At 39.5% G+C, this 18,217-nt stretch overlaps 1 protein-coding gene across 1 annotated transcript in view; it reads left to right on the top strand.

Annotated features, from left to right (window-relative positions):
* The window catches only part of TRIO (trio Rho guanine nucleotide exchange factor), a 247,646-nt gene that overhangs the window by 216,541 nt on the left and 12,888 nt on the right, over positions 1–18,217 (top strand). Inside the window, exons 37-48 of the mRNA XM_030446293.1 lie at positions 2,823–2,918; positions 5,014–5,162; positions 5,869–5,935; positions 7,468–7,571; positions 8,194–8,263; positions 10,779–10,868; positions 11,464–11,556; positions 12,177–12,227; positions 12,449–12,526; positions 13,362–13,553; positions 14,496–14,673; positions 15,507–16,276. Of these exons, the coding sequence (XP_030302153.1) occupies positions 2,823–2,918; positions 5,014–5,162; positions 5,869–5,935; positions 7,468–7,571; positions 8,194–8,263; positions 10,779–10,868; positions 11,464–11,556; positions 12,177–12,227; positions 12,449–12,526; positions 13,362–13,553; positions 14,496–14,673; positions 15,507–16,276 (1,938 nt within the window). The remainder of the gene's footprint in view (positions 1–2,822; positions 2,919–5,013; positions 5,163–5,868; positions 5,936–7,467; positions 7,572–8,193; positions 8,264–10,778; positions 10,869–11,463; positions 11,557–12,176; positions 12,228–12,448; positions 12,527–13,361; positions 13,554–14,495; positions 14,674–15,506; positions 16,277–18,217) is intronic.

Genomic DNA, 18,217 nt, shown 5'->3' with positions numbered 1-18,217 from the left:
TAAATTGAAAAAGTGATATATATGAGTTGGAGTTAATATGGTGGGAAATATTCCTGAAATAAAATGGGAAAATTTGCATTTTATAATTTTGCCAGCCTCTAGACAAGAGAGAATATTTTTTTGCTAGAAAGTAATGATCACACATTGAAGTTTAGAAATAGAGCAAAAATAATGTTGGTGAAAACATCTTAATTATTTATTTATTTCTGTGTGCTGAGAAGCTGCCATATTTGCATGTCCCTTCAGTGATAATAAAAAACAATATGAAATCCTTATATAAAGTTCTTGAGATAAATATGGCTTTTGCTTCTATAGTTCTTTTTATGCAGCAAGAACATTTATCTGAAGGGATATGCTCGTCTCTTCCCTTTTGTGTTTCTGGTGCAAAGTCAGACCCATAACACAGTGGAGTAAGAGGCTCTGAGTAGCTTTAAGTCCCTGACAGGGACCCACTGCAGGAAAAACATGTTGCAACAGTTTTTAAAATAGCTTAAACTGCATTCTAGAGAAGACTTTTGAGAAGTTAAAATCTTTGCAGTTAATATTATATCCTAATTTTTTAAAACATGTAAATGATGATTCTTTGGAGCATTGTTTCTGTGCAGTGTCTGACTGCTGCATGGTGGAAAGTAAAATATCCCCTCATGCAGCTGCCTGGGAGGTTGTGTGAGCCTCTCTCTGAAGTCCACTCACTAAGACATATCATCCATCTCCAGTACCTAAAGCAAATGCTTTATTGGAATGCACAAGTGAGAAGAAGCCAGAGCAAAGTTTTACCCAGCAGAAGTCAGCTGACCCTGTTGGTGGAGTTGCTGATTAATAAAAGGCATGCAAACAAATTCCCAGTTGTCTGCCTTCTGGGTGGAGTCCTCCTTCACATTCCTGCCACGCTCAGTGGTTTCTTGGGTTGCTTGGCTCCTCAGGATCCTGAGGAATGTCTTCTCCTTTCTGTGACCTCAGAGGTTTGGCTTTTGATTATACCTCACTGCCAGCATTTCTTCCTCTCCAAGGCTCCTGGACAACACTCACTGCTGGAAACTCCCTGCTTGCTGGGTTTCTCCTTCCCTACCCAGCCTGCTGTGGATTCCAGCAGTATCTCAAAGCACTGTGTAATGCTCCCCCCACCTTTCCTTGTTTTCTGGGCAAGAGATGTATTCTGCTCCCAGAGTACCTCATCAGGAAGGTCAGCAGACAGACTGCTGCATATCTTTTCAGATATGTCAGAAAACCACAACAACTGGAAACCAAACAGTTTTGAAGTTTCACCAGCAATCACACCTCATATAGTCCCACAGAGAGCTTGACCAGAGCCTGCTTCCAACAGTGCCAGTGTTTTGAAAGGATAAGCTGAGCTCCATATCCAAAGTGAAACCCACATGCAAACACAGCTTTGGAAAAGCTGGTCGACAGTCAGGTTTTAGGAGCATACAATTGCCTAAAAGATATGGTAGCTGTGGGATTCCTCAGTTTTTGGTGTGCATGCAAACATCCTGTGCTAGGCCATGCTGATGTGTCTTATATCACTAAATAACATAACCATTTTCTCCCCTAAAAGCTCATCTGCACAGTATGCATTCTTCCATTCAGTAGAATCATTGCACACTTCATGGATTTGCATTTGATGGCAGTTTACAAGTTGTTTGCATTTGATTTTTGGATAAGCAGTATTAAAGTTTCAAGATAGTTGTGTTAATATGAAACTAATTATTTTTGCTTTCTGTTTTCTCTTTTTGTAAACTCTGATGCAGCATCATGTTGACTTGTGTTCTGTCTCTGCTTTGGCTCAGTTCCCGTATCTTTCCGTTTAAACTTGTCTGTATTTCCTTTGCTTACCCAGTCCCTGTTTTCCTTTCTGAATAAGACAAGTGCAAGGCAAACTACCTAAAATCTGTATATTCTTTTTTGTATTGACTTATGGGGAGCCTTGTTACACTCGTGCTTGATTTCAGCAGAACCTCTTGTGTTAAGTCATTATACGTGCCATTTCTTTGTCCAGTTTGTTGGAAACATTTACAGGACAGCTTACTCTGTGTGCCTACATGATGTTCACTGTGCTGTTCGTAATATGAAGCAAGGTTCATATTACACCTTGTTTCCACTTTCCAGTTATTTAATGATAAATGTAATATGCAAACAACTCTGTTTGCAAATTACTGAGGCTGAATTTAATGGTCCTCTCCCAGAATCCTTTATTGTGAACACCTTTTACCTTCAGTTGTATCTATAAACTGGCATTTTATAGCTTAAGAGGCCAGAGATCTTCTGTGCTCTACACATACCATTTGGGAAAATGGATGGCCCAAGGAATGGTGAGCTCAATTTCCCCTCTGAACCTGGGCAATATACCCCAGCTCCTTTAGAAAAGTAAATGCCCCTGAGTTACTGATATTTTCTTCTTAGTTTAAAACTGTTTACTACTTTGTTTCAAGTCTTCTTGGTTCTGGTTACTGTTCTGCAGTTGTCACTTTGTTTAACCAACAACAAAATATGTTAACAAATGGTTTGTTGTCCATTGGGTCAGCTAAGGTGATTTGTATAGCTATTTGTCAGGCATTATCATAATCAGCAAGATGAAGGATATTTCCTTGACTTCTGTTGCAATAAGAAACGGGACATTTTATCCCAGCATTTAATTTCTGTGGGGTTACTTAAAATTCCCAAATCCGCTTGTCCGAAGTGGAAGGGATGATCTTAGTGTTACACTGTACTGACAGCTATTGTCAGGTACCTTTGTCTGACAGAGAAGTGAAGGAAGTCTCCCCATCCTTGAGCAAAGTACCAGGCTAACTCTGGGATTCTCCTTCCTTTGTGTCATTGCACAGACGTCCTCTCGATTACTGGTGCGGCCAACCAGCTCTGAGACACCCAGTGCTGCAGAACTAGTCAGTGCAATTGAAGAGCTCGTCAAAAGTAAAATGGTGAGGCTGACTGGCAAATGTGTATGTTTAAAGAAATTGAGTCTTGAAAGTCCCGACTTGACATGCAAAGAAAAGCTACATGCGTTTGACTTGTAAAACTCGATGCCTATTTCAAAAGTCACTTTCTGGGTTGGTGTACGGGTTGTTTTGTACACTGTCTTTTGTAAAAACACTTTAAACGGCTTTGTAGAGAAGCAAAAAGCAGTAAATAAGAGGGAGAGGAAGCGGGACAGGAAAAAATATATGTCCTACTAATAAGAAGAAAATGTCCTGCTAGTAAAATGAATGCAAAGACCCAGGGTCTTGGTCTGATAAACCTTTATATGAATCCCCTGAAACCAAATTTGTAGCAAATTTTATAAGGATCAGCAGTAAAGTAGATGTCCCTCCCACAAAAATATTTATGCCGTCTAGCTGCTCTTTAGGCAACATGGTAATGAAGAAATAAGTAAAAGAGAAAAAGGATCATTTTGAATGCTAGTGCCTCCTTTCTTGCTTTTCAGTGTTTGCTAACAAATTAGTAGGAGGAATTTGTGTCAGCCTTTTTAGGTTTCTGTTTTAAAATTTCTGTGTTTCTGAAGGTGTTCACTGACAAAGAATGGGGTGTATAGATAATTCTAGAAAGACCTTTCTTCATATTTAAGAATGAGGTGTATCCAGTCCTGGAAAAACTGCTCTAGTTGACCCTGTTTGAGCTGGGAGCTTGGAAACAATATGGTCTCAAGAAGTCCCTCAGAAATTCTGTGATTCTGTCAAAGCCTTCAAGTCTGGCTTTTGTAACAGGCCCTGTTGGGCACAGTAGAGGTACCCCAGTGAAAACTACAGAGAACTGCAGCATGGCAGCCCCGTATTACTAAAGGTTGATATTTACTAGGCTTGTTATAAATTTATGCAGCTGGAACTTCAGAATGATAAATTTTAATTTATTTCCTCATTGAGAAGGACTTAATGCTTTGCTTACATTACTGCATGAAATAATTACTGCACTCTTTTAGAATATTAACTTTGCTTTTTACTACTCTTGCACCAAAACAGTGAATAAAAAGTATTCTATGGGAAAACTCAAAAGTCTTCTGTAAATGGAAAGATCAATAGTCCATGTGTCTTTCAGGCAGCCTAGCAGTAGATATAATATAGTGATCCACATAGGCTCCTCCTGGTGGAGATGTTCTCATTTCACAGTTTTAGCTAAGGGTCAAGCTTCCCCTAATTTTTTTGGTGAGTCATATCATAATTGGGTTTTCATTTCTTGTAGAGAAAGAAAAAGGATGACAATTGAACCCCACCCTGATGAAGTCAATGTGTCTTGCATTAAAGGCTGCATTGCATGCGAGCAAAATGTGATACATAACTGTAGCTTGATCCATGACAGTGGGCTTAAATTAAAGAAGTCAAATACTTTGTAGAAACTTGTTTGTATTATTTCTCCTATAGTTTCTTCAACTTTTATACAAACAGAAACCTGTGGAGTCCGTGCAAGGGGGACTGTATCTGGCAGAAGAGATAGGGACTCTTTCTGAGGATATGAACTGTTAGGAAACTCAAAAGCAACATTAACTAGAATCATTATTTTCTTCAATGAGTCAGTATATTGGCTAGTTAGTATGATAAATAAAATGTTTTACAAAGAATGCCACTTCTGTTGTAATGGAAAGTGTAACATACAAAGAATCTCCTTTTAAGATGCCTTATTTATTATTGAAAGTAACTTGCATATGCCAGAACTTCAGTATGACAAATACAGTTTAATCCCCAGCAATGAGCACACATCTGTGTAGCTTTAACCATAGAAGTACTTACATACTGAGGAGGATAGGCTGATTTTTATCTCTTGCTTCTTAAACCAGCTGAACTCCTTCCTTTTCCTGTGAAGGAAAGACTGACGTATCCCAAATGTGCTTCTGTAAGGTTAGGTTATCTGTCTTGGGAAGCTAAGTTGTTTACTGGTTTCCTGGAAGCTTAAAACTACCTTTGCTGAGATATATTGCAGTATTTGATCTCCCGTAGCTTCCCCTATGCAGCTTCAGGTAAATGGATCTTGTGAATAAAGGGGAAAAAATTAATTGTTGCCATCTTGTCTTCAACACCTTCTCAGGCCCTGGAGGACCGTCCAAGTTCCTTGCTGGTAGATCAAGGTGACAGCAGCAGTCCATCCTTCAACCCTTCAGATAACTCCCTTCTCTCCTCCTCATCACCCATAGATGAGATGGAAGAAAGGAAATCCAGCTCCCTAAAAAGACGACAGTAAGACCACATTTTTCACTCCTTTTTTGACAGTGTTTTTAAGAGATACAGGAAATATGTTTTAAATTGCCATTTTGAACTGGCAGCAGAAACATCAGGTGTAAAACATGCAGTCAACATGATGCAAAGAACAAACTTTTCTGAAACAGTTGTAATTCAAATGTCCTGTGATTTTTTTTAATTTCTGGCTTCTGTCACATGTCAATCTCAGCTATACAAGAAGGTCCTGATCTTTAAATGTTTAGAGGGTGATGAGATTGCAAAGAAGTGGTCACTCCCCTTGGTCTGTTCCACCATGCTCCTAATTTCTTTATGTAATAGTAAGATTTTACCATGGTAGAGCAAAAGCCTGCCTGGTTTCAAAATTATTTAAATCTGTAGGTAGAAGTAACAGTTCCTACATGTACGAGTCTCCAGACCAAAGACATAATAGCATTTTATTTTAAACAGTAGTTAAATGTTTAATTTTAATGACACATAAAAGAAAACATCTGACTTCGGATAAACAGAAGTAAGCCTGCTCAGGTACCAAAGTCAAAGCAGCATCTTGCTTAGAAAGAATGTGCACTAATTCTTCTGTTTCAGTTCTACTTACATAGCATATGTGACTGCAAATGTGTGAAAAGCTGTATGCCATTAATGCTCTTTAAAAGTCTGTTTCATTTTTTTAATGGCATGTGTGTTCACTATTTTCTTTCTATTGTAGCTATGTCTTACAGGAATTAGTGGAGACAGAGCGAGATTATGTACGAGATCTGGGCTATGTAGTTGAGGTATGATGGTTTTCACTCACTCCCTTGATTTTTTTTTATTTTCTTTCTTTCCCCCTCCCCCCCTCCAATGTGATACTGACCAGCTGTATAGCTTGTAAAAACAAAACATGGGAAGAAACTGAAAATGTGAATGTTTTTATATTCTGAGTTTTCCCGGGCTTTTAATGTATCAGAAATATTGCATCAGATCTCATTTCTTGTTTCCTTCCTGGTATTGCATGCATTTTACTGTTTTTCTGAGGATTGTGTGTTTTAAGATCACTGTCTCTGGTCTAAGAGTATCTTAAGACTAAATGTTTTTATTTAGCACAACTAAATTTGAAAAAGCGTAACTCAACAGGTAGAGGAGCTATCCTTCATTTGAAAGACTTGCTTCTTCTCCTACTGCTAGGCTTTCCTTAGACTTCCTAGTTCCCCCTCTGTAAAATAATAAGACACGTCTCCCTCCAGTCTTCATCTACCAACAAAATGTATTTGGAAGAATAGAGAGAATGAACATGACAGTGTCTTTCAGCCTAACAAGGTTCAGTTCTTAAACTCTTTTTTAAAGAAGGGAGAGAAGGAAAGAAAGAAGGAAAGAAAGAAGGAAAGAAGGAAAAAAGAAAGCAGGAAAGAAAGAAAGATTGGCATTGATTGGCATTGATTGGCATTCTGGTTTTACCATGTGTAAAGGGTACACTAGAAGGATATGAACAAACGAAATTTGTAACTAATAAAAGTATTCCTAGACACCCAGAAAATGCTAGGCATCAAAACATAAACTTTGCAAACCAAAAGCATCTCTGGCTGATTATGAGTAGAAGTATTAGGAAACAAAAACAGAAGGAATATAGTTGTATGAATACTACAAAATCTAAAACCACTCACAACTCTAACTATGTGATTGAAGTGCAGAGTGAGACAAGTATATAGATAGCCTAGAAAGGAGAAGATGAGACTATGAGGAAATGTAACAGGATTTTTATTGCTGCCAGTATGCCTCTAATAGAAGTTTTGATTGCTGATGTCTGATTTTTGTGGCATTTTGTTTGTTCATACCACAAGTAGTAGTCCGTGCAGTGTGTATGCACTGCAGCTGCTTTCTTCCTCAGCACACTTTGGTTAAGGTGTTCTGTGAATGACTGAAAGAAGAAACACTGAGCAAAGGAGTGCAGAAGCCAGTTCAGTGGCTTTGATTTGTTCTTGGTAAGAGCTCTACCTGGCAAAGCATTACAGCTGCTTCAGAGACTAAGGAGAAGGGCTTGTGGAAGTTTCCTCTGTGCTTTGAGGGTGTTCACAGAGGCTAAGTTAACTAGAGTGAATTTGTCTTTCCAGCACTGGGAGGAGTTGTATAGACAACTTCAAGCAAATTTGTGGTATTTTCTGGCTTTCTTTATGCTACAGAGCAGGTTTTTGGTTTGGTTTGGTTTTGTGTCCCAGGCAAGCTGTTGTCATGGTTGATTTGCAAAGCTTCTGAGAAAAGGGAGATTAAAAGACAGTTTCCTTTTTTTAAAGTTAAAATATTCACATTGAATTTCCTTGGACTGTCGTAGGGTTATATGGCACTTATGAAGGAAGATGGTGTACCGGATGACATGAAAGGCAAAGACAAGATTGTATTTGGAAACATTCACCAGATTTATGACTGGCACAGAGAGTATGTATTAACTTTAAAACCATCTGCTAAACAATTATACCTAAATAATACTATACTAAGAATTTTTTTTTTCCTCCAGTGTTCAGTTAAAAGGTAATACAATTGATCTTGTACTTGGGTTGTAGATACAGTGGGTTCATCTTAACAAATGTTTGTGTGAAGATTTTTGCTTTAAACAAGGATGCATATATATAGAAGATGTTTCAACTGGTAATCTATAGTATGTATAGTATTATGTACAGAGGTTTGTACATTGTCTGAGGCTTTGGTTTCAAAAGTATTTTCAGTGAGAACATAGTCAAAAGAATTTGCTAGGGGTTAGAATGGCAATATGAGCACCTCAGGCATTCAGACTAGGAAGGAGAAAAGTTTCAAACAATATATAAAATTAAAGAATTTTATTAATGAACACCAGCATTTTTTCATCTTGGCATGGATTCAGTGTGTCTTTAGAAATCTATATAGAACGTTACACTGTTAACATTGTCATTTTGGACATACATTCATATCCAAAGCTGCTGATATGAGACACAAAGTGGTCCTTGCAGTAAGACTGCTTTGCGGTCACCTGTTGCTATAGTGTCTACTGTCAGAAAAAAGTACTTATTCTGTTTATGTCCAGCTTCTTTTTAGGAGAGTTGGAAAAGTGCCTTGAAGATCCAGAAAAGCTGGGATCCCTGTTTGTTAAGCATGTAAGTGCAAATGTATTTCTTGTCAAAGCCCTATTGCTACTACTGACTGACATGTTTGATTATTAAGGATTTATCTATGGTACAATACAGTTAAGAAAGCACTGTAAAATATTCTTCCTGTAAGAGATGGAGTGATAGCTTAGAAGAGCTTATAAATTGACTTAAGTAAACACCCTCAGTTTTGTCCTCAATGTCTTTCTGTAGAGAGAAAATACAAATGAGAATGCCATTTCTCAATTCAGTTCTCTGCAAGGGAATTTTGATTTCATATGACACCTGCCTTCTAGTCCTAGGTATCCATGCAGTACCATAGAAGATAGAAAACAAAAATAGGAAAGAGTCTCATTCATCTTTCCAGTTTCAGTGCATTCTATTTTTGTATTCTTTCCCTTTCTGAGAATCGGAGTAATGGCTGAGATTGGTCCCTCTTCACTTGGGGAGGAAAGTTAGGGGTTCAGAAATTCATGATGGTTAATTTTAGTCCAACTTAGTACCCTTTATATCTTTGTACAAGTCCCTGTTTTTCCCCTTTTATGAAAAAGGATGACTGTCTGCTACGTGGGGGTATTTTAACACTTCGGAAGGAAATCAACTTAACTACTTACTTAGAAATTAGATAGCAAAATTTAGAGCATATCAGACAGCCATGAATTAGTCATCTTGGTGTCCTCTGTGTAGAAATACAATTTAATATCTGAGATAAGGTCTCAGGGTACTCCAGATCATGTGAGACAGCAGAAGGGAAACTTGCCTGCTAAATAGGAATGTTTGCACAAGAGTGCAGCAACTGAAGAGTGGATTAAAGCAGATTTAATGGGTTTCAGCTTTTTCCTCCCTGGTTTGAAGTCAATACCAGGGTAACAGAAGAGCAGAGAGCCCAACATTAATGAAACAGTAGCACTGGAAGCCATAAGTTATTCTTGGACTAATGATGAGGAATGAGCTGTTTCATTTCTGAGGGATTATTTATTTTAAAAAATGAATGGAGAGAGGGGAGAATTCTGGCATTGGTAAAATGAGGGACCTGGAGAAAGTGGCTCCCAGTTTCTAATTGCTGTTTTACTTTCCACTGGTATATTTGTAACTGAGTTGTCTTTGAAAGTCACCCTTACACCTCCAGATGGAAAGGAAAGCAGTGATGCTATTACAACATCCTCTAGCAAAAGCCTGCCAGCTAGAACAGGACAGTTCCAGTCTTGCTTTTAATCATAGAATAGAATCAGAGAGAGGCTAGGGTTAGAAGGGACCTTAAAGATCATCTAGTTCTAACCCCCCTGCATGGGCAGGAACACCTCACACCAGACCAGGTTGCTCAAAGCCCCATCCAGCCTGGCCTTGAACACTTCCAGGGAGGGGGCAGCCACAACTTCCTTGGGCAACCTGTGCCAGTGTCTCACCACCTTCACAGGAAAGAACTTCTTCCTAATGTCTAACCTAAATCTCTTCGAGTTTTAAACCATTTCCCCTTTTCCTGTCACTACACACTACTGTAAAAAGCCCTGCTCCAGCTTTCTTGTAGGCCCCCCCACAGGCTGAACAACCCCAATTTCCTCAGCCTGTCTCCATAGGGGAGGTGCTCCAGAGCTCTTTGTCCTTCTTGTGTTGGTGACTCCAGGTGAAGTCTCAGAAGAGCAGAGTGGAGGGGGAGAGTCTGTGTCATTTCTGTCCTTTTCAGTCTCCACCTTATTTCTTCTTTTTTTTTTTTTTTTTTTTTCTTTCTTTCTATTTCCTTTCACTGGTCAGTACTCCATAAGTCTCTGAGCAGCAAAGCTAACAGCAAACATCCTAGCGAAATAAGTAAGAATTTGAAGTAGGTAGTGAGGCACACGTGGTATGTCTGTTTCTTCTCCAGCAAGGTTGTAATCAAGAATGAATCTGAAAGGCTGAAGCTACCCTTTCTATCTCCTTCTTCGTTGCCTTGGTTTTAAAAACACATGCACAAAATACATCTCAGACAATGAGATTTGACATTATCACTACCATTTCTAGCCTACAGTCACCATTTCCAGGTTACATCACTGACTTCCCTACAGAAACTCCAGTAGGACAGCTAATACTAAATAGAAGATTTGAAAGGCTTCTAACTACTCTGTACAGCTGAACAAAAGGAGGTCACTAATATATTAGAATAATAAACATATTATTAATATCAGTTTTAAAAAAATATTACAAAAACTCTATCCATTGCTATTGCTAGAAGAAATAAAACCGTTTTCACACTTTATTTTATTGCAGGATCTGCTGAGCAATCATCTCTAAGCACCTGTTGTTCAGGAGTATTTGTAACTGTGGCATTTTTTTTTTACTTGTGTTGCCTTTCTAAAATCGTCATTATATTCTGTCATCAGATCTGTAATTTCTGCATATATAGCTGTTTATTTTCCTCAAAAGGACCTTTTTAAGTTTACACTTTTGAACAGCTGTGCTTCTTAAAATAATACTCCATTTCAATCTGGGATGTTTTTTTGTTGATGGTGATCTATCTATCTATCATTCTGTATCTTTGTTCTTCTAGGAGAGAAGGTTGCACATGTACATAGTTTACTGCCAAAACAAACCAAAGTCTGAGCACATTGTCTCGGAATACATTGATACATTTTTTGAGGTAAGTTTTTGAAGAAAGTTATATGGAAGATGAATGGTGTGTGCAGTGATGCCTTGTCAGATCTGTTGACCAAAACAGAGAAACAAACAAACAAAAAAAACAAAACAGCACAAATAATTGTTATTGTTGTAAAGTATTTCTTTCCATTTCTGTTCCAATTTCTCAAGTCTGATACAGGCTTCTAGAGATGTATTAATCTCTAGGGGATGAAAACTAAAGTCTACATTTAAGATACTAAGTAATCATTAGAGTCTCACACTTACTAGTACCTAGCCCATGAAGTTAATAGTGCATTTTATATATGAAGTGGCAGTTTTGGATGAGCAAAGATCACTGTCAAAAATAGACTATGTACAACTTGTGATGGAAAAATACATTTCATTATACAATCTTAAAAAAAAAAATACATGGAAGGTTCTTGGAGGGCAGGGGGTAAGCTGATATGGGTAAGAAACTCTAGCTGTTGCTAATTTAACGTTATTTTCTACACTTGACTTTTGCCAATTTCTGGTTTGATAGCCATTTATAGTAATTGGTCCTACTGTGTTTCTAACTCAATGAAACGAAGTAGTTTCTATTGGTTTATGACCCTTAGGATCTAAAGCAGCGCCTGGGCCACAGACTGCAGCTCACAGACTTGCTAATAAAACCTGTCCAGAGAATTATGAAATACCAGCTGTTACTAAAGGTAAAGTAATGTTGAGATGGATAATTTAATATAGGTGCTAACGGACACATTTTCTTTTGAAAACATTGCTGATGCTCTTGTGCCCTCCTCCCAAACAACTCAAATTTGTAAGCAATGTAATATTATTTCTGAGTATATTCAAGGAGTTATAAAAATTGCAGTAAATGGCTTAGGCAGAATTTTACTCTCTCTTTTTATAGTTAAAGATCAGAGGAACTCAAGTCAGTGACAGGGAAATGTTTAGAATTTTTACCAATGTTATAGGAAGGGAAGAGATATCTTCCAACCAGTTTCAGATGTGAATGTGGTATGTTGCTGGGACTGAACCCAACTTTTCCATCTACATCTGCAAACAATTTAATATCACATGTTTCCTAAAGAGCAATCCCATGTGTATCATAGTGGTCATTGCCTTAATACATGTTCTTGTATGATGTAAATCAAAATAGTGAATAAGTCTTAAAGAGGGGGAAGCACTGTAGCAAGAAGCTTTAAAAAGAGAATTTTTCTATGTATCTTCTGCAGTCTTTCTTTGGCAAAAGGATATCAAATTAAGGTTTTCTAAGGTTTGCCTTTGCTGACAAATGAGAACTCACAGTATTGTTTTTTTCCTTTTTTAGGACTTCCTCAAATATTCTAAAAAAGCTAACCTTGACACAACAGAACTAGAGGTACTTGAGACATTCTCTCTTAGTGATTTGAACATTCTTTACTCTGAACTTTGCTTGTTTTGACAGTCTCCTTCCTTCTGTCATCTTTTTCAGAATGCAATTATGATAAGTGTTTACTTTTCACATTTGTGTTCTAAAGCAATCATAGCAAATGAAACAAGGGTCTATTCTGCTGGCTCATTTGGAAAATAAAGCTTTGACTTTTTATTTTTCTTGAACAGAGAGCTGTAGAGGTCATGTGTATAGTACCAAAACGGTGTAATGACATGATGAATGTTGGCCGCCTGCAAGGATTTGATGTAAGTTGGCTGGGATTTTGCTTAGAGTTTTGGTCAGGTTCTCTACAAATTAACCATTAGTGCTGTGGGGAGAAATGGGGTAGGGTGCTCCCTCACTATCTAGTCAGCTGATGCAAAAAGCAGTGAATTAAAAAGTCAAGTCTTAGCCAAGGACTTTGTCCTGAGAAACTTTACCTGTTGTGTCAGTCATGCGAGGTGAGTCCCTCTGCAAAACCTAGGAAGCTGTGGTGTTATTACACTTCTTGTACTGACTAATGACTTGCAAAGTAGTGAAGTAATCAGTTATTAGCAGGTGAGCAGACCTGACTTGAGCAGTGGAGACAAAGGAGGAGTTGCTGAGGTCAGTAAAGTACCAGAGGCAACTGTAACCCTTCTTGTTTAGCGAAGTCTAGAAGAGATGGAAATTGGCTGGTAAAGCAGTATGCATCAGCCACATCATAGCCACACAGTCTGCTTGCAAAGCCCTTTCTGCTCTGTGATGCAGGTATGAATTTGAATTCTTCCCCTTTTCGACATCCTGGAAGGCACTGGAATAGTTTGAGTTACTGTGGGAGCAACTGAGAAAAGAGAGATGAAAAGCCTAAGTGTTACAAGCCTCAAACTGCAGTATGAATTGAGAAGGGTGGATTGACTTTTTTTTTTTAATTTGTTTTTTGAGAAAGGACACAAGAAAGTCTTGTGTGTAAAAGGATCAATTAATACCTAGTGGTCAGCAACTGTCAGAAATCAGCAAAGACACAAAACTATTTTGACATAAGCATCTGCTCAAAAAAGATGATTGGAGAAAGAAATTAAGAACTGCACTAAATGGATTTCTGCTTGCCTCTGTGTTTAGGGTAAAATTGTAGCCCAGGGTAAGCTCCTGCTCCAAGACACATTCTTGGTTACAGACCAGGACACAGGACTTCTGCCGCGCTGCAAGGAGAGACGGGTTTTCCTGTTTGAGCAGATTGTTATTTTCAGTGAGCTGCTAGATAAAAAGAAAGGTTTCTCCATGCCCGGATTCTTGTTTAAAAACAGCATCAAGGTAACTGTTGTGTGTGAGTCTTTGTGTGCCCTGCATAAACTCTGCTAAGGTAACAGTTTCTGTTTCAGCGTGGAGTCACTAGTGACATGTAGATGAGCAGTGGTACAGCCCAGTGGGGTGCCAGCCATTTCCTCAGATTGCTTCCTACCAAATTTGTGCTCACTCTGATGATAAATGGAAATCTTTAGATCTCAGTGCTCTCATTCTTCCCTCACAAAGCATGCCAAAATGGGTGTTCTTGTACAAAGCTGGACAAACATTCACAAAGAGTTTATTCTTCAGGCCTGTGCTGCATTTATACCACACTGCAAAGGTATTGTATATTAAGATCATGCCTTTGTGTCCCTTCTTTAGAGTTTCAGCTGAAACCAGTCCAAATGTGTAGGTAACATCTGTAAGTAGTGCTACCTTAGACATCTTAGCTCTTCTCCAGTCAGATTCCTCAAACAACAAAGCGTTTGCTTCCAATTCAAGCCTTCACTGAAACAAAACCTGTTGATATTAGTGCCCCCCAGCCCTTCTTGTGAAGCGTTTTGGGTGGACCCTGCTTCCCTTAATTCAACTCAGTGCTCTGCTTGCCATTTGAGCACCCTGTTCCAAAGCATTGCTGTGTCTGCAGCAGAGGTTTTCAGTGTGGGCCAGTGGTAGAGCTCCATAGCTCTGAACCATAGCAGGTTCAGCATTTTAATTAAGAAGAAGCAAGAGTGAGAGCCGATGGAGAACATCGGGCCGTACTGACCAGTGGGAGATTGTACAGGTACACTGGATAAGCTGTACACTAATTGTTAGTTTACCATAAACCTTCATTTCATAGTACTATTTTATGAAAAGAAAGGATGTTAATCATCTGAAGGTCACACTTTGATCTTCTAATAAAGATGGTTTAGAGGCATGTTTCTCATAAATTAGATGAAGTAAATTCTCCCTTTTTTTTCCATGAAGGTGAGTTGCCTTTCCCTGGAGGAAAATGTGGACAGCGATCCATGTAAATTTGCACTAACATCAAGGACGGGCGATGTCACGGAGACCTTTATTTTGCATTCTGCCAGTCCAGGAGTCCGCCAGTTGTGGATCCATGAAATTAACCAAATTTTGGAAAACCAGCGCAACTTTTTAAATGGTAAATTATTTCCTCTCACTGGGTGATCATAATAGAAAAATGTATTCCCTCTCATCTGTGTTTCCTTGGCTTTGAAAGGTTTTGCAAGTTGCCTTTTCCCTGAGCTAATATAGAACAGTTGGGGGATATGTGCTGCAGTTCTGCTTCAGAACAGATGCTAGCATTTATTATAAGAGTGGTAGTCTGAACTGACGTGGTGTTCTCGGTGAAATTTTCCAAATGTTTAGCAGGAGTGAATCAAGATTGGTACCATCAGTTGAGGTGGAGAGCTTGTGTACCCCTTTTAAGCAAATGCATGCCTTTAAAGACTAAACCCCAATGGAATTCTAAGGATTTATTTGGAATATGTTTTGCTTGTGTTACTCCTGTTGCTGGTGTTTTCACATCTTACTGTGGCAAAAACATTCAAGTTCTGCAGGAGAAAAGTAGAAGACGGTGATGTCTGCTGTGACACTAGAAGATTCTTGCTGTATTTTCATTTCCATTGGTTCCATCTAGGTTTGCTGGGGTTTTTCTGAAATGTTGTAAAGGATGGAAAAAGAAGTTGAGAATTCAGATTGACACCTGTTTTTTTCTGGTTTGGCTGCTAAATGACCATGTGATTCTAGAGGAAAACATTTCTCCTGGGTTTCAGATTTTTCAGTAGAGGTACATATAGCAGGTGGGATGTAGAAAAGTGATTTGAGGTCTATGGCATGACCAGCACTGCTAAGGCAATTTATCTTGTTTGAACAGTACTCCCCTTGTGCTAGTAAACATGTCTGTTTTAAACTGTTCCTGTTCCCTCCTTGCCCTCCTTTCCCTGATCACACCCCCTCCCACCCCCGTTACAGCCTTGACGTCCCCCATCGAGTACCAGAGGAACCACAGCAGTGGTGGAGGCGGCAGCGGGAGCAGCAGCGGTAACAGCAGCGGCCCCAGCAGCTGTAGTGGCATCCCCAGCTCCAGCCGTAGCCGGCCATCCCGGATCCCCCAGCCTGTCAGACACCATTCCCCAGTCCTGGTCTCCTCTGCAGCCTCGGCCCAAGCAGAGGCAGACAAGATGTCAGGTACGTCCATTCACAATCTCTCCCTGCCACACTACAACACCTCCTTAGAAAGTGGCCTGAGCCAGCCAGACAGGCACCCTCCCAATGCAGAACTGGATGGTTCTCAGAGAGAAGCTGAGCAGATTCCCAAGATGAAAGTTATTGAAAGTCCCAGGAAGACAGCTGGAAGCATTTCTGGCTCAACTGATGGAGCCCAGAAAGACTCACGTGGGAGCTCAGAGGACGGTCGCTCGAGGAACAGCATAGGATCTCTGACGCTTGGGAAGCCAAGGCCGGGAGCCATCTCACCATTGAACTCTCCTCTCTCCACGACTTTCCCTTCTCCTTTTGGCAAAGAAGCTTTTCCACCCAGCAGCCCCCTGCAGAAGGGCTCCTTTTGGAGCTCCATCCCAGCATCCCCCGCCAGCCGCCCTGGCTCCTTCACTTTCCCTGGGGACAATGACTCCCTCCAGCGGCAGGTCCACCGCCACTCTTCTCACAGCAAGGACACAGACCGCATGAGCACATGCTCCTCGACCAGCGAGCAGTCAGTTCACTCCACCCAGAGTAATGGGGTAAGAGCGGAGCACATCTGTCCTGCAAGCTCTTCTGTAACCTTCCCATGCTGCCTTTCTGCGTGTTACCATCATTCTCCGTACTAACTTCTGGCTCTCCGGTGCTGCACTGCTCTGAAATAATCAACTGTTCGAATATCTTCTGCACATTAAAAAAAAAAAACAAACCAGAATTATCTACTTCTCTGTGTATGTATACATACAAACATGGATATGTATACAGACACAAAAGCAACTCCTAACATTAGATGCGATTTCTGCCTCTGCTGAAAACATAGATCACTAGGCTATTATTACTAACTTGCTCTTCCTGCTTTTTTTTGTCTCTAATTTGAAGGCACATGATTAACATGCTGAAGTGTGGCAGCCAGAGCACCTTGGGGTATGCATTGCAGCCAGCACTTAAGTCTGACTTTGAGATTTTGGCAGATTGCCTTGGGGCTTTTTTCTCTTTCACGCACAAATCCGCCACCAGTATCCTGTTGAGTTTAAACTACGTGGAGACATCTACAGTGCGTTCCTAGGGCAGCTTGACTTTTATTTTGTATTACTTCATTTTTCCCCTTCTCCTTTCAACCCTAGCTGATGTATAACTTTCTCTTTTTAAATCCTGTGTCTGGTCAAGGAAGCTTCCTGCAGTCCACTCAAAATACTCCAACAAAACCTAGCTAAGATAATCCTCCTTCTACTCCAGCCAATACAAATAGCTGCTCCACTTGTCCTTTCTGCTTTATAAGAAGAACTTGTTTGGGGCATCTGGAGACTCGACCTTTTAGTATTCCCTTGGTTTGTTTGCGTGGAAAGCTGGGGTATCAACAGAATTCACATTCTCTGTGATAACATCCACCAGGAAATACAATACAGCAATCACAGGGGCACGTGCAAATATAAAGCAGACATTTCAAGGCACTTGCCATGGACGTGGTAGGCAGGCTATGGTGCCTTTCTTTTTGAACCCGGGTTTGATTTTTCTCTAAGTGTTGTGTTTATGAATGTCTGTTTTTCTGCTCTCTCACAAGTGTATGCAATACCAATTGCAAATCATCTAACTTGCCAGGCCTTTTTTAATGCATGCCTATCTTTATAAACAGTTTAACACACAGACCTTTCTTGACTTCTTAGTTGTTACACTTTTATAGTAGTTTCAGAAGAAAACATTATGCTTTGCATGTATCATATTTTTTATTCCAGTCTTCTTTCAGCTTTTCATTTGATTTAGCTCTGTCTTGTGTTTACCTTCAGTCTTGCAAAATGTAATGATCATATAATATCTGTGATGCCCAGAATATTTTGCCATTACTGCACAGCATATGAATCAAGATGGTGGTACTTTTTATAAGTAGCAAAGACTTGCATTGTTTTAATCAGTGTTCTCCCATTAAAGAGAGGGCGAGGCAGGATGGCACTCAGTTTTTAAAACACTTTAATTTGTTCCTATCTTGGAAAAGACACCATTGCTTATTCTTATCTTGCTATAAAACGTTAGTTATATTTAAAAGCATGCCTTCTGCTTCACAACTGTCTTTCAGTTTGGTAATTGAGATGGGTCATAACTCTTCATAACCTCATTTCTAAACCATACTTCAGCAGGATTTCACACCATGAGTCAACAGGCTAGAGAAAATGGAGTGTGAAGATTTATTTTGATTTAACTATTTATGTGTGTGTTTACATGCACATATGGTTATGGTTGGTTACTTTCAGAAAAGTTACTTTGTAGAAAAAGGGATTGGTTTTACTAGTCTTTCAGGAATACATGGGGAGAAATTTAGACTTTTTTTTGTAAATCCTTCTCTGATCCCATAATAGATCTCAATGATGACCAGCAGAACTTGCAGTAGGAAAACACGAACAGTGCAAGAATAATTGCTTGCTCTCAAGGCAAAAGAAAAGTGGTTTTCTGTGGTGAGAATAAATTCTCATAATAACCCATTCATGAGA

The sequence above is a fragment of the Calypte anna genome, chromosome 2 (assembly GCF_003957555.1).
Source record: "Calypte anna isolate BGI_N300 chromosome 2, bCalAnn1_v1.p, whole genome shotgun sequence".
NCBI lineage: Eukaryota > Metazoa > Chordata > Aves > Apodiformes > Trochilidae > Calypte > Calypte anna.
Note: the sequence above shows the minus strand (reverse complement) of the source record. Positions and strands in the feature narration are given on the sequence as shown.